Here is a 13,818-nt window from a genome sequence, read left to right on the forward strand (position 1 = left end):
AGGGATTTTTTTTATAGGATGTAGGTTAGGGGCCATAATGAGCATAATTAACATAGAGGATTCCGTTTAATCCATATTAAGTCAAAGACGCTTACATAACTGCTGAAAGATGCAATACCAAAAATGTAAGTCAATGTGTTGTCTTATTTTTTTCAGATTTGCAATTCGGTTTTGTGTTTGAAGCATTAAGTGACAACGCAGGTCAACACCAATTCATTCTGGATGACAGCTGAAGCAAATCGAATGTGGGGTTGTCCTGTCCAGAGCAGTACCTCTCATTTAAAAGTTAATTTGTTATTTTTTCACTGTACAAATTAGTCTGGGCACACAATGTTCTTTGTAATATTCCAGCTCGTGATCAGCAATGCCATTTTGGTTACGAAAGTGCTGAAAAACTCTGTGCTCCCTGCCCCCTGCATTGATTGTCAGCTGGGATGGCAGGAGGACATTCGCAGCAAAGTGGAAAGTGAAGTATGAGAAAAGTTTCAGACAATCCAGACAAGAGGAGAGGCCAGTCAGGAGGAGGGATGAAGGACGGAGGGAAAAAACAGTAGTGATTCACCTCTCATTCGATTCCACACTGAGCTTAGTAATTGGGCGTCTGGTATTGTACCAACATTACCGTTGAGTTATTCATGATTATGCAGAGATTGCCAAAAAAAAAAAACACAGTACCAGGTTTAATAAAACCAATACTTGTAAACGTACATGTATAGCCTCGAACATAAAAAAGCCAGTCACAAAGGTCTCCGCTGCACTAGGATAAACAGGTAGACAGTGCTGGTTTATTAGCACTGAATTTACACCAGCTCAGCCACCAGTTTCCCCTATATAAAAGAATACATCTCAGATACATGCCACATATAATACTTATTACCATACTCTTTACATACGGTGTAGATTACAATCACTATTCAGCAGGTAATGGCACTTCCCTTTTGGTGACGAGGGAAGAGTAAAACAATGCGACAAATAATAATACTTAAAAAAAAAAAAAAATCCCTGTCACTGATCAAAAGGTTTAGGAAAGGGAAACAGGGCAGAATCTAACTGGGAGGCTTTTCAACAGAGAAAGAAAGAAAAAATAATCAGATTTCCCTTGCCTGCAGGGCCAACCAAATATTTTCCTCTTCAGATATGTTGTCAGAGCATTTTACATACAATAAACATTTGCTCTCCATGATGCCACCTTCTCCTAGGAGTCTAAACATCCTCCCTCCATTTCTATTGCAACCTTCGGTCTTCCTATTCTCTTACACACTGGGGTTGCCACTCCACTGCTGAGAATTTAATTAGTGTGGTGTCAATCCATTAATGAATAGCAGAAGGTAGCTTAAATTCAGTTCAGCATTATTGTAATTGAATATAACAAGTAGTATATAAATAATACATAAATCTTGGATGACTTCCCTCAATTTTGAGGACAAGGGCTCGAGTTGCTGACTGATGCAGACATTTAACGGTTAAGCCAACGACAATTTGGATCAATCTGCAGTAAACAAAATGATACACTTGAATGCAAGGACTTTGACATCTCTACAATAGACGGCAAGGACTGTTGAGCAGTGACACAAAACTACCCTTGGAGAATACTACACGGAGGAAGACGAGTACAAAAATAAAAGTAATTTGAAATTCAATGATCGGGCACCAGAATGATTGAAAAGCTCATTAAAACTGGCCATATCAAAGTCATCTAAAAACAATCAAAGTACAGGACACAAATCGAACATCAGTCAGGTTTAAATGGCTTTTCTGACAGGCTGAATGAGACATGTTCACAGGTAACAGACTCCGATGGATTCAAAATAAATATCAAACTTGTGAATGCATACTAGATGTATTTCACAGCATCTCTCCCCAAGGAGGCTCCAGTCAACAGAAAGTTTACAGATTCAGAGCTTGGGCTTATTTACAGGCCATTAACACTTAAACAAGAAAACAGGTTTGGAAAACACTGATCCCTTCTCTAAATTAGGATGGTGTGTAAAATCACACTTAGCTCAAGCATCCATGAACCCAGCAGTTGAAACCACTGTATTACAGGGTGTGCATGTGTGAGAAGGACCCGTTTTTTAAATCTTGATTTATATTCTTCCCTGACCACTATATACAGGAATGTATAGTGCTTTCATCTGCTCATGTGGAACAATTAATTTATATTAAAGCGTTGCCATAATTCAGATGGAATGTTGGCAGTGACCAGCAATCAATGCCTTCGCTTTTCCAAAATCAAAAGGCAGGAAGGGGACGCGATAAAGCACGCACATTGTGCTGGGGAATTTGAAGAATCCCTCTCAGATGAAAGCCGTGTTTCTATCTGAGAATTGTGTTTATAATTTGTGCGCTAGGCCGGTCAAGGGTAGGCTAGAGACATGGCTAACTTTCTGTGCCTTATTAGCAACACCTTGTTTTGATCAGAGTGTGACCTTTATGAAACAGGGATCACAAATGTATTTATTTATTTTTTAAAGGTGTGAAGTAAGCCATTTTCATCTTGCACTTTCAGCCCCGTTATAGTAATACTTGGGATTCATTTGGACAGTCATATTGACAAATTTTGACATTTTGTTATACGTTGCTTGCTTATAAAGCCTTCCTTATTAATATTGAAGTCTCTTCAAATAAAAGCAGAACAATATGCTGTGAATTGTAGGAAATGTGAGAGCAAGAGATTTTAGAAGAGACTGAATCACATATTAAGAAAGTGGGTTTTTGAATTTTCTTTCAGTCAGACACACCCTGAAATACAAACTCATTGCAACCAGAAGCAGCCAGACTCCATCTTTGTAGGTTAACACTAGCAGGGGACCCCACCCTTATTCTTCTCGATTGCTTAGTTGACTGACTTTTTTCATTTCTTTAAATCAACAACTTCAGAGCCAGCCATTTCATTCGATCACCTGCAGAGACCGACTGCCTTTCACACAGTGCCGTGCACACAACCAGCTGCCATGTTCCAGCTTCAAGTTCCCATTGTGAATCTAAGGGGTGAGAACTGCATTGTGGGACTACTTTGCAAACACTGCCCTCGGGCCAAGTATGCAAAAAAATCAGCTCAGGAAGGGTGGTGGATTATTTCAAACTGTCAGGAGAGGAAGCAATCTACAATAGTAGCTCATCGTGTCAAGGTGACAGGACTGGTGGAACTGTGAAGGACAGGGAGACAGGCCGGCCCAGTGATTACTGCCGAGACTCTGCCAGAGAACGCATGGCTTAATTACCGAATCAGAGAGAAAGGCTTTGCATTGGCCAATGAAAGATATTGACACTATGGGTAAGAGTAGAAGGCTACAGAAGCAAGATGCATAAACTGAAGGGAAAAAACCTCTGCTACCTTGGGGTCTAATGAGAAATGGACTAGATTCATTTTGACATTCAAAGCAGACTTTGGTGTAAATTAAACCCAAACAAGGCACATATTCAATGAGTTCCTGACAGTGGAGTCTCTGCCAAGCTAGATAACCACACTCAAGCTTGGCAGAGCCCAGTCTTGGTGTGCTGAGTCCTATGAGGGCCTACAACTGCACACACACAGCCAGGGACAGATGGACTCTCTGTGGACTGTGTGTCCCCTCAGCACATCGGCCTCCCCCAATTCAAAACAACTTATAAATCCAAGTGTATCCCCTCAACCCCCATTACCTGCGCTTGGGTGTAAGCACACATTTGTATATTCCTCTCATTGAAATCTGCATATAAAACGGAATTTGATTTCTAACACTTATGAGAAATGGCATGCTTCTAGAGCCAATTGTTCATGCGTACCAGATGACTGGTCACCCACCTCCACATGCAGGAGAGAGGGCACAACAACTGCACCACAGCAAGAGGTTTAAAGAAAAACATTGAAACTGCCATGTGTAATAACCACCATGGTCACTAATGAATAACGACGTAAATGCAAAGCAGATAAAGGTTAATTGAATTTAACGCTAACTTCTCCAGAATCAGCAACAAAATGACAGAAGAATCTCAGATTGTGCTTTCCTCCCATGCTTGAGATCTGGCGGTGATCTCGGCATACCACACACCCCACAGCTGCAGCACGGGGCTCCAAACCTGGAAGAACCGGTTCACAGCAGCACTGTTCACAGCCAACATCTCTCTGCTGCAGCGAGTCTGTGTACCAGAAACCGGCTCTGCCATTTTACGGCAATTCATTATTCATAACTCTTCATGTCCAGGTGGTTTCAAGGGTGAAGAGCTAAAGTGTGGCTCTGAAATATACATTGAGTGCAGTCCCTCCAGGTGGTACGGAGTGCGCCAGCAATTACTTTCAGAATCTAGGATGACGATTCCTCACCTTTTCAAAAAGGATCCGACTTTGGAAAATGAGATTACAATGCACAAACCCCACCTCGTTAGGTACAAAGTAGATTAAATCGATTTCAATCCATCCCCACCGAAATTAAACTGAAAGAAACTTGGCTTTTCCTGACAATTCAAGTCTTTTCATTCTCATCACCTCTATGGTCTCCATAACAGCGGGGACTGCGGTATTGGGATGAACTCCTCTTGCCGGCCAACAGGCTCAGCTAATGGGCATCAGATGAAATATTACGCTGCCAACACCCAAGGTCACTCCTTCAGTGTGGAAACTCATTTGTCATCTCCAAATATTTGTCATGCAGTATCTGACACAGCATCTGTACATTGGTCGTTTATTTACAATATAGCTTAACCCTTACACCACCCCACCACACAGGCATGGCAGCAAAATGGATACCAGTTCAGCACAGAGCAGGTCTGGAGAATTTTCTGATGCTTAAAATAGGAATGTGCTTCAGCCACCACAGCTGAACCCAAATTAAAGCACTTGATAGCAAGACACTCTGAAATTCTATAATAACCATATCATCCAGTGTGTATGTATAAGCACAGATTGCTTTTATATCTCCTCCTCTCAAGGGAAATGCCAACTATCACTGGGTATTATTAGCTTTCAAAACACTGCATTGTAAATAATTTTATAAAGCCTTAGACATTTGCATTCACTAGGATTTAGGGGGGAGTTGGGGCTTCATTTTTATTCAGTGGAGCTACTGGCGATGCTAGCTATGCAGCCACAGAAGCAGCATTATCTCATCATCTATATTCATCTGCAGTAGAACTCGTTTCCCTGCCCATATTAGGGAATACAGGGATTCCCAGACTCGGCGCTCCTCAAACGCTGCTGCGGAAGGAGCCGAGGTTTCCGCAGCCGAGAGCGCCGGGCATTTCCAACAGCATCACCCCTGCTATCAGCGCCATGGTCCCCGAGCTGACGTCGGGTCAGTCAAACCACCGGGTTGAGCAGCGAAGACAACATTAAAAACACATTTTCCTTTTTTGGGGCGGTGGTCTGCTGTAGTAGCCAAGTAGGCATTGTTTTGAGCTTTCTGATGCACCTATATAAAGGTTTAAAGATGGACCAACCAGCAACTGCATGACAACTGACAAGGTCACGACTGAATCTGAACCTGCCATTTAAATCAATAAATAATTTTTGAGATCTTTCACAACCTCCAAATAACATGCTGGGAGTTACACAAGCACACACACACCTACACACAAAGAGTAAGCAAAGATACAGAAGGCCTATTCCCTGTACAGTAAAACACATACTAAATCCACATCCATTCACACGGACTACGTACTCGTAAGAAAGAGCTCAGGGGCCGGGGTGCAAATACCTACAGGCAAAAGACAGATTTGCAATTATCAGTGTCATACATGAAGCAGCTGGAAGCTCTCAGCCCGATGACAGCCGCTGCCGCTGCAACCGCCACCTCCTCCTCCTCCTCCTCCTCCTCCTCCGTTCCCCATTGTAATCAAAAGCCTTCAGCTCCACGCAATTATTAGGGGCCATTTCCAAAGGCTATCAGCCTCCCCCAGGCAGGCAGGCAGGCAGGCAGGCAGACAGGCAGGCTACCACCCCCACACTGTAGGCAGCCACTTTTCTTCCCTCAGATTTCCACTCTCTCTCTTAGACCCCTCCCTCACTGAATCACCATCTTAGACACACTTACTCCTGGGACTTATGCACATGCTGCCACTACTGTACTGGAATTGAATTTGAATGCTGTTGTTTCAATGAACACAGAGGGTGGGAAAAAGTGTGGCTGGGAAATGTGAAGAAGCTGGGGAACGCCTAACTTATTTTTTTAAGCAATTGCCTTCCGCTCGTTAAAACATTCAAATAAGGCCCTGGAGAGCTATACCGAGGAACAAATGAGGCTCTGCTTTAAATTTCAAATACAAAATGGTTTGGTTATGTGGTTTGCATTATGAAACCAAAGGCGGATCTCATGTTCCCATCTTCTTCAGTACCATTTGAGAAGGCCAGGCCCCGTTAGAAGAGGGGAAATGTCAATGCACACGAAATTGATGGCATCGTCAATGCAAATGTAGTCCCCAATTGTTGTTCTGCGCTGCACTGGTTTTACATTCAGATAATTGCCTTGTGTTGTCCTCTAATACTAATAAATTGTTAGTGTTCCTTCAGGGCATTTCCCAGAAATATGGTTTCAGACAAATTCATCCTTAATTATTTCTGAAAATGCACAGCTTATTCCTCGAACATCGCTGTGAACTAACAGTCCACGAAGCTTTCGATTACCCTTCAGAAGGAGCAAGTTAATCTGGAAGAGGAGGAGGCGCCAAATCAGGTCTCCGTCTCTGCGACAGCCACTCTGTCTGTCTCTCTCTCTCGAAAAGTAAGCATCACAGGAGCTCATCCGTCTCCCGCCATCTGGATGAGAACTGCATAATATCAGCCCCTTTCTGAAGATGGCACCAACTGGGAGTAACATTTGTTCACTCCCATCTTTTAACATTACAGTTTACAGGTCTGATGTGTGAAGTCTTGATTCAAATGTGCATCTCACCCTGCAGGACCTCTGGGCACAGCTTCAATGCGATTCAGCCTGTCAAGCCAGCGTGATTCAGTTTCTACAGGGTCAAGTGAGCGTCTGCAATTTCTCATTCAGGACCACAAGGAAGAGCAGCCCATGGGTCAGGGAAGGAAGGCCATGATCATTTGTCATTTTCTATGTGCTCATGGTATTTGTATTGTTAGCCAAAAAAAAAGACATTACCCTGAACAAATTAAAGTCCTAATTGGAGAAACCATTGCCAACACACACAGTTAAGATCAATCCCCTGGGGCATAATTCATATTGACATTATAAACAAATACATCCTGAACTAAAACCCATCTTGGAACTTAAAAAAATGTCTCAGAAACAAGAACACCTATAGATAAAGTCCTAATTTTAATAGTGGACTCTGATATTGACACTCCCCCTGACTTTCCTTCACTCTAAGAGACCAACAGTCATCCAGCCTGGCTCCATACAACTACTTAAAATCTGACTCATAAGTCATGCTAGGGACAGCTGATTATGAGTTGCTAAGATACCATCGGTTTCATCTCCTTCAATAGGAAAAAAAGTCACACAAAAGAAAACGGCAAAAATGCCCCATTTGTAACTGAAATTCACATCCCAGCTCGTCTACAACAAGGCTTCTCGATAACTTTCCCGACAGACTGTTCTGAACACGTTCGAGTCCCAAATTCCACCTTTTCTGGAACGAATTACTGACAGGAAGGTCGACCTTGGTGCACTCCCAGCTCCCATCTCCCATCTCTTGTCATCAAGTCAGGTTACAACAGACCAAACCAAAAACAGCCTCGCCCTGAAATTTCACATTCCTCGCCAACATGCAAAGCTCAAACGTTGCCACATGCAGCGCTGCGAAAGTAAACTTGGTGTGGTATCAGTTTGAGCTTGACTAGCAGGATACGCCCTCCATGTACACAGTAACCACAGTATAGGCACACAGTACAGTCAGCGCTTTGGTTCCGTTTGTGTTCTTCAGAATGGGTGCTGGGCAGACAGTGATGTCATCTCCTCCTCCGTTTAAGCAGCTTTTAGATTTACCCTTCTGTGAGCAGTAGCAGGGGAGACTCCAGGCAAAAGGGCTGGTCTGGGGTTAACCAAATCTTTCTGGCACTGAGCACAGTTCTTGCAATGCATCCATTATCACACTAGTACTGCACTGAAAATGGTTTATGCGAAGGGGATTGTGTAATGGATGCCTACACCTACAGCCCAAGTACCTTTCAATTTCCCATTGGAATTTCACTGGCACTCTTCCCTCTCTAATCGTAACACCCTGACTGTGTACATAATGCGTATCTTTACAGCCTGCTAAATAAACACCATCCTAAACAAATTATACCAATTTAAAAATCAAAATATAGCAATAAAAGAGATACGTTACGCAGATATAGTAAATGTAACAGGCAGAGAAAAGTGTATAAAACAAACTAAAAAATTAAATTTGATTGAAATTAACTTTAGTTTAGACACTTCTGCCTTCAGGTACAAGGAAGCCGAAAGGCCAGTTTCCAACGGGGGGGGGAGGGTGGAATGAGGTCATTTCAAAGTGAAAGACTGATCACCAGCGTGCCCACAGGCCTCTCAGAGTACACCACCTACAACATGTAGGCAACCGCTTCAGCACCTCGGCAGCACTGTGCCGTTCCGGCTGGGCTCTGAAACGCGGCCCACACACACACTCCTGCACTCCGTGAGTCAGCCCGGCGCAGTGAGAGAGACTGGTGCCTCTGACTCCTGCCAGAGCTGCACATTACTGCGTAGCAGAGAGGCTGTTCCTGTCCTTGGCAGCAAACGCACTGTCTGTCTGCCCGTCTGTCTGTCTGTCTGTCAGTCTGCCCACTCTTCTTCCCAACAGAGAAACAGACCATCTCTCCCCACTAGCTCTACAGGAAGCCCAGTGTGTAAGCCCAGAAACAGCAGTGAAGGTCAGCAAGCTCACGCTGGCACAGCCCATGTAAAGGCCCCGTACCTTAGTGGCACAACACGTTAAAAATCAGGAGTTGGGGCTCTGGAGTGGCACGTGTGGTAAAAGCACGCCACTAATGTAAAATGTATTCTATAGGATGGATGAGCTTGGTCTTGAACCCAGCCCATGCCCCCTGGCCATGATTTCTCAGGAGGTGGCACACCATCATCAAAGCACGTGCCTGGAGGAGGTGGGCGGACAGCAGGCAGCTAGGGAAGAGGCCATTCACCACACACAAGCAGCTCCTGCAGATGCTCAGGTGCCTGCAAGTACACAGTGTTAACCATTACACCTCCATCAAATCCTTTGATTGGCCGTATTGATGGACTGCAGGTTTTCTGGACTTTAATGGAAATATACGTTTCATCTCTGTCCCTCCTGAAACTGAATGGAAGCTGTAGCAGTGAGCAAAAAAATAAGCAATTCAGTGATTAAGGATTCACAATTGGGGCAAAAACAGGGGTTAATTATTTTAAATTTAAAAAGATTGGTCTGTTATGATTTCATTCCTCACAATCAGATTACCAAGAAACATATGTTCCATCTCATTCGCCAAACGCACTTTTCTTTCCATACTGCCAGCCCAACTGGTTGTCTTGAGGGAACCCCAGTCATCACCATTGGATTTTATCCTGCGTCGGCTAATATTCTCTCATTACGAACCACTGTGAAGCCATTAACAGTGCTGGGCCTCATACAGGTTTACATATTGAACTGGACTGCACAAACCATATCGATCCAGCATATCGCCTGCTGGCCTCAAATTACATTTTCATTTTTGAAAGACGCATCAGTAGAACACACACACACAACTTATTAATTAATACGAAGACATGCTGCAGCCATGGCATCAGTCACAAAACACTATGGTCAGTATTGACAAATTGAAGAAAACAGATTGTAATTCACACTTTGTTATGAAGGATAAGACTAAACAATCAATATGAGAAGCTATGACTGTTTAGCATTTGCCAGTAATTTGCACCCAGATATTAAAGCCGTCATCACCTTATTAATGTAATGAGAGCATAGGGATAGACTGTTAAACCAATGGAATTATTATTTTAATCCTTTCACTTCCAGGTAACTATATAAAGGTGATTTTCTAAAAAGCCCGTTTCGCACTAGCTTGCCAGTCTTGGAGAAACACCTTGCGATATCAGTTCTTGTTTTCCGAGGTGTTTTCTGCACATTTCCCCCAACAAATGTGTACCAATCACACGAATGAAAATGTGCATGTGGATATTTTTAACACCGAGAAAGCCTGTTAATGTAAAACCACACCAGACAGTTTAAATATAGCCTTCTCCAGGCCTGGTTGTCACAGTATGGTGGCACCCACAGTCCTGGTGTGGGAAACGGGAAGTATTAATCAGAGCTGTGAGTATCTTGTCAATCAGGACGGGAACAAACGGAATTACAAGTACATGACAGCGAGCTGACGGTCTCTGACTCTCTCTCTATCACCCTGTCACTGCATGGGTGAATGTGGGACTCAGATCAGGTTACTGATTTTTATAGTAAAACAGGACATTTATACATTTCTTGTTGTCCTTAAGCCCTAAGCAGTAATGCCTGCTTCTGCCCAAGCTTCAGACCAGTCCACTCAGCCTCCATTTCTCTGCTGCAGACACCTAACCTCCAGATCACCACAGCCCGATTGGTCGCCTTGGTGCCCCACCCAACGTAAATCACCAGGTCACAGCGTTTGTGTCCAGATTCCCCCATCCATACATTGCTCACATGGATCTGACACATTCCAAGTCCAAGCCAGTGGACAACCTTCCAAGTCCAAGCCAGTGAACTTACAGACAACATTTTTAGCTCCGACCACGGGACAGCCCCGCCTACCTATCAGTCCCCATGTTGTTACCACCAGGCCACTGTGTTTACTGCTTAGTCAACCAGCAATCTGTTGGCAGGAGTTGCTTGGCAAGCTTGTGTGCACGGTAATCAAACCCATGACTCTGAGCCGTGTGAATGTGTGTTTGTGTGTGTGTCGGGGGGGAGTGACCTGCTCTTTTAATAGAAATAAAACGCTCTTAAACCAACTAACGAGCAAGCTTAAAGGGCTCATCCCTATGCAGGAGTTCCCCTTTATTTTTATTTTTGGGATGGGATGGGGGTGGGGGGAATGATCTACTGCAAAGGATAAAGCTCATCTGTACCTCACTGATAAGGCAGCCAGCTTGTTAGGCAGTGCGTTCAGCAGACTTTGAGAGATTTCGTCTCTGCTCATGAAGGAAAGCTTTGTTTATGGAAATACTAGGTGGCTACAGACCTTCCATATTTCTGCCACACTAAGCTGTACAGCTCAGACGTGCGAGATTAGACTCTACCTCCACTCTGCTCCGCTCCCACAGCCTCCCCCCTTTGAGAGAGAAAGAGAGAGAGAGATGGAGAAAAGAGAGAGGGGGCTACCTTATCACACACTGGGTTATTCCCATGCCAGACAGACATTATCCAAGCATGGTTACAGACCTCCTCTCATCTGGAGGCCAGAAAGTAACAGGTGGTTTACATAATCTACCACTAGACTGCCCATTACAGAGTTAAAAAAAATAAAGAAATCTCAAGTAATCCGATTTCTTTATCCATTAAGATAAGTGACTTCAGTCCAACACCGTCTATGAAACTAATTGGCATGTTTTACCCTGTCACAGAGTCCTGTCAGAGTACTGCACACCATGCAAACATTTCACCCTTCTTTCTCTGCTGGTTCCCAACATCAGGCACTCAGGTGAAGTGGTTTGCGACATAAGCACCTTAAAAATACGGCTCTTAATGAACCTAACCGGTGGAAATGAATGGCTGGTATTTCTTCTAGAATCCACTACCCTCCCATTGTAGGAACATTGGTGTAAAGGCGTGCAAGGACTCCAGTTTGACTAGAAATTTAAAAAATAAAAGAAATGCATTTTAAAAGACAATTAGCACAAACAAGTCCCATCCACCTCCTCCTCCTCCTCCCACTCTCTCTGTTCTCAGCAGAGTCACACTGCCTCCCTCCTCCAACTCCAATTACAGCAAGCATCCCTCGCTTCTCAATTCTCACCACACAAACCACCTGTCAGAGCTAACCTGGCTGAGGGCATTATGGAAATCAATCAGATAATATGTTATATGACAGGCCGTGTTCAAAGCACGCCGACGAACATGTTTTTACTGCCACATCTCAAACAAAAGGGGTTTCAAAGACTTTGATAGTTCAAAAACTATCCAGTTTGTAGGTGTTTGGAATTGGGGAAAAGCTGCAAAAACATTCATGCTTCCTTAACACTTAACTTCATTTGTAGAACTTAAGAACATCAACAGGGTGATGGAGCTGGTTGAGAAGCGATCACAGTTGTTGTTTTTTCCCTCCCTTATCTCTTTGGGGTGTGATAAAGGGGGACACAGGAATGTCGCTGGAATTCAGGGATATAAACATGCAGGCTATAACTCCTTTCTCAAGGACAGGTTTTCTGCATAGACTTGTCACACCTCTGATTAATAATATAGGAGCGGGGTGGGACAGAAGGTTTATTTTTTTAATGCTAAACATTGACTAGCACTGTTCTGATCACTGATTCAGCATTTCAACTGTGCTGCTGCGGACAACAGCTGCATTTATTACATTGTGGCAGGATAGGGTCCACTGCCTGAGCAAGCAGAAAGCGCTGGGTGCGGATTTATACATCAGAGCCATCAAATATACAACTATATACATGTTAAAAAGACGTCATTATGCTCCGGATTATGGATTATGATAATGGTTTAAATGACCACTCTTCTGTAACAAGCTTGTGCAATTATCTCTACAAATAAGTTACCTGTTGCGCAGGAACTGCTGACAGGCGCTTTATCCAGGGGGGTTTGTTTATTTCAATTGGATCGCCCCTCCGGTTTTAGGCGAGAAACATATTATCGGAATCGATGGTGAAGTCGATACATTGAATCAACACTCGCAACTACTAGCAGTCTTTAAAAAAATAAAAAAAAGATTTAACCTGATAAACCCGCAGTGTAATGTAAAAGCACTTGCTCTCATTCCTCTACCTCTGCTGGTCCGCAGCAGCTGCTGGACGGGGACCTACCTTGTAGACATTCTCGGTGATGCGGTGCACCTCCTCGGTACGAGACATCTTGGAAGCTCCCGTCAAAACCATAGACGAGCCTGTTCTTCTGCGGGAGGAACTATCCGGAAAAAAGACGGTAGAAAAATGCAAACGATAGAAAATAATGACAAGAGTGAAATGCCGAGGTACAGTCTGCGCGCACAGAGGAGAGGCTGGCAGAAGCGCCGCTTTTATAGAGCTCGTCTCACAGCGCCCACACCGGCCCACGCACACGATCACCCGGCACTGCGAGGGAGCGGCGCACAGGGCTGGCGGAGAGGGGGCCGCGGAGCTGTCACAGCGCCGCCTCGCTTTAACTCAGCCCCGCCCGCCCAGCGCCGCCCAGCGCCGCCCAGCGCCGCCCCTCGGCACAACCTGGCCGCCTGCTGTTCAGACTGCTCTGCTCCGTACCTGCGGAGAAAGGCTCCACCCTGTGTTTTCAAGCCCGGATGAACATAACTCTGTCCTTCCGTCAGAGAGAAGATGCCTGCTAGAAACCCGGCACTGGGCAGCAGATGGTTCTGTAACATTTTGGTCATCACTCCTACTACCTTTCACTTCGGACTCATAATCTCTGTGACATCAGCCTGTGTGAACCCTCACCCAAAGCTTTAAATCCTGTTTCTAGTAGATCATTTCCAGATATTCAGTATGTTAAAGTCCCCAATATTATCATTTTTAGCCATTATTATTATTATTATGATCAATACAAAAATGAGTCACTGAGCTGCTGTCTAAAGCAGTTTACAGAGACTAGATCTAAACATTGCTGCTGCAGAGCCACTACAATAGGTCTTAAATCTCACAGGAAGGACATGGTGCCCAGAGGTTCAATGCCTCATAAACCCATATCCTACCTTAACCATCA

At 44.2% G+C, this 13,818-nt stretch overlaps 1 protein-coding gene across 3 annotated transcripts in view; it reads right to left on the bottom strand.

Annotated features, from left to right (window-relative positions):
* The window catches only part of LOC136749853 (BAR/IMD domain-containing adapter protein 2), a 68,800-nt gene extending 55,567 nt beyond the window's left edge, over nt 1-13,233 (bottom strand). For all 3 annotated transcript variants that reach the window (XM_066704446.1, XM_066704448.1, XM_066704447.1), the window contains exon 1: nt 12,930-13,233. In XM_066704446.1, coding sequence (XP_066560543.1) covers nt 12,930-13,001 — 72 coding nt within the window. In that variant the 5' untranslated portion in view covers nt 13,002-13,233. The remainder of the gene's footprint in view (nt 1-12,929) is intronic.
* Nucleotides 13,234-13,818: the final 585 nt, after the last annotated feature.

The sequence above is a fragment of the Amia ocellicauda genome, chromosome 5, assembly GCF_036373705.1.
Source record: "Amia ocellicauda isolate fAmiCal2 chromosome 5, fAmiCal2.hap1, whole genome shotgun sequence".
Lineage (NCBI taxonomy): Eukaryota > Metazoa > Chordata > Actinopteri > Amiiformes > Amiidae > Amia > Amia ocellicauda.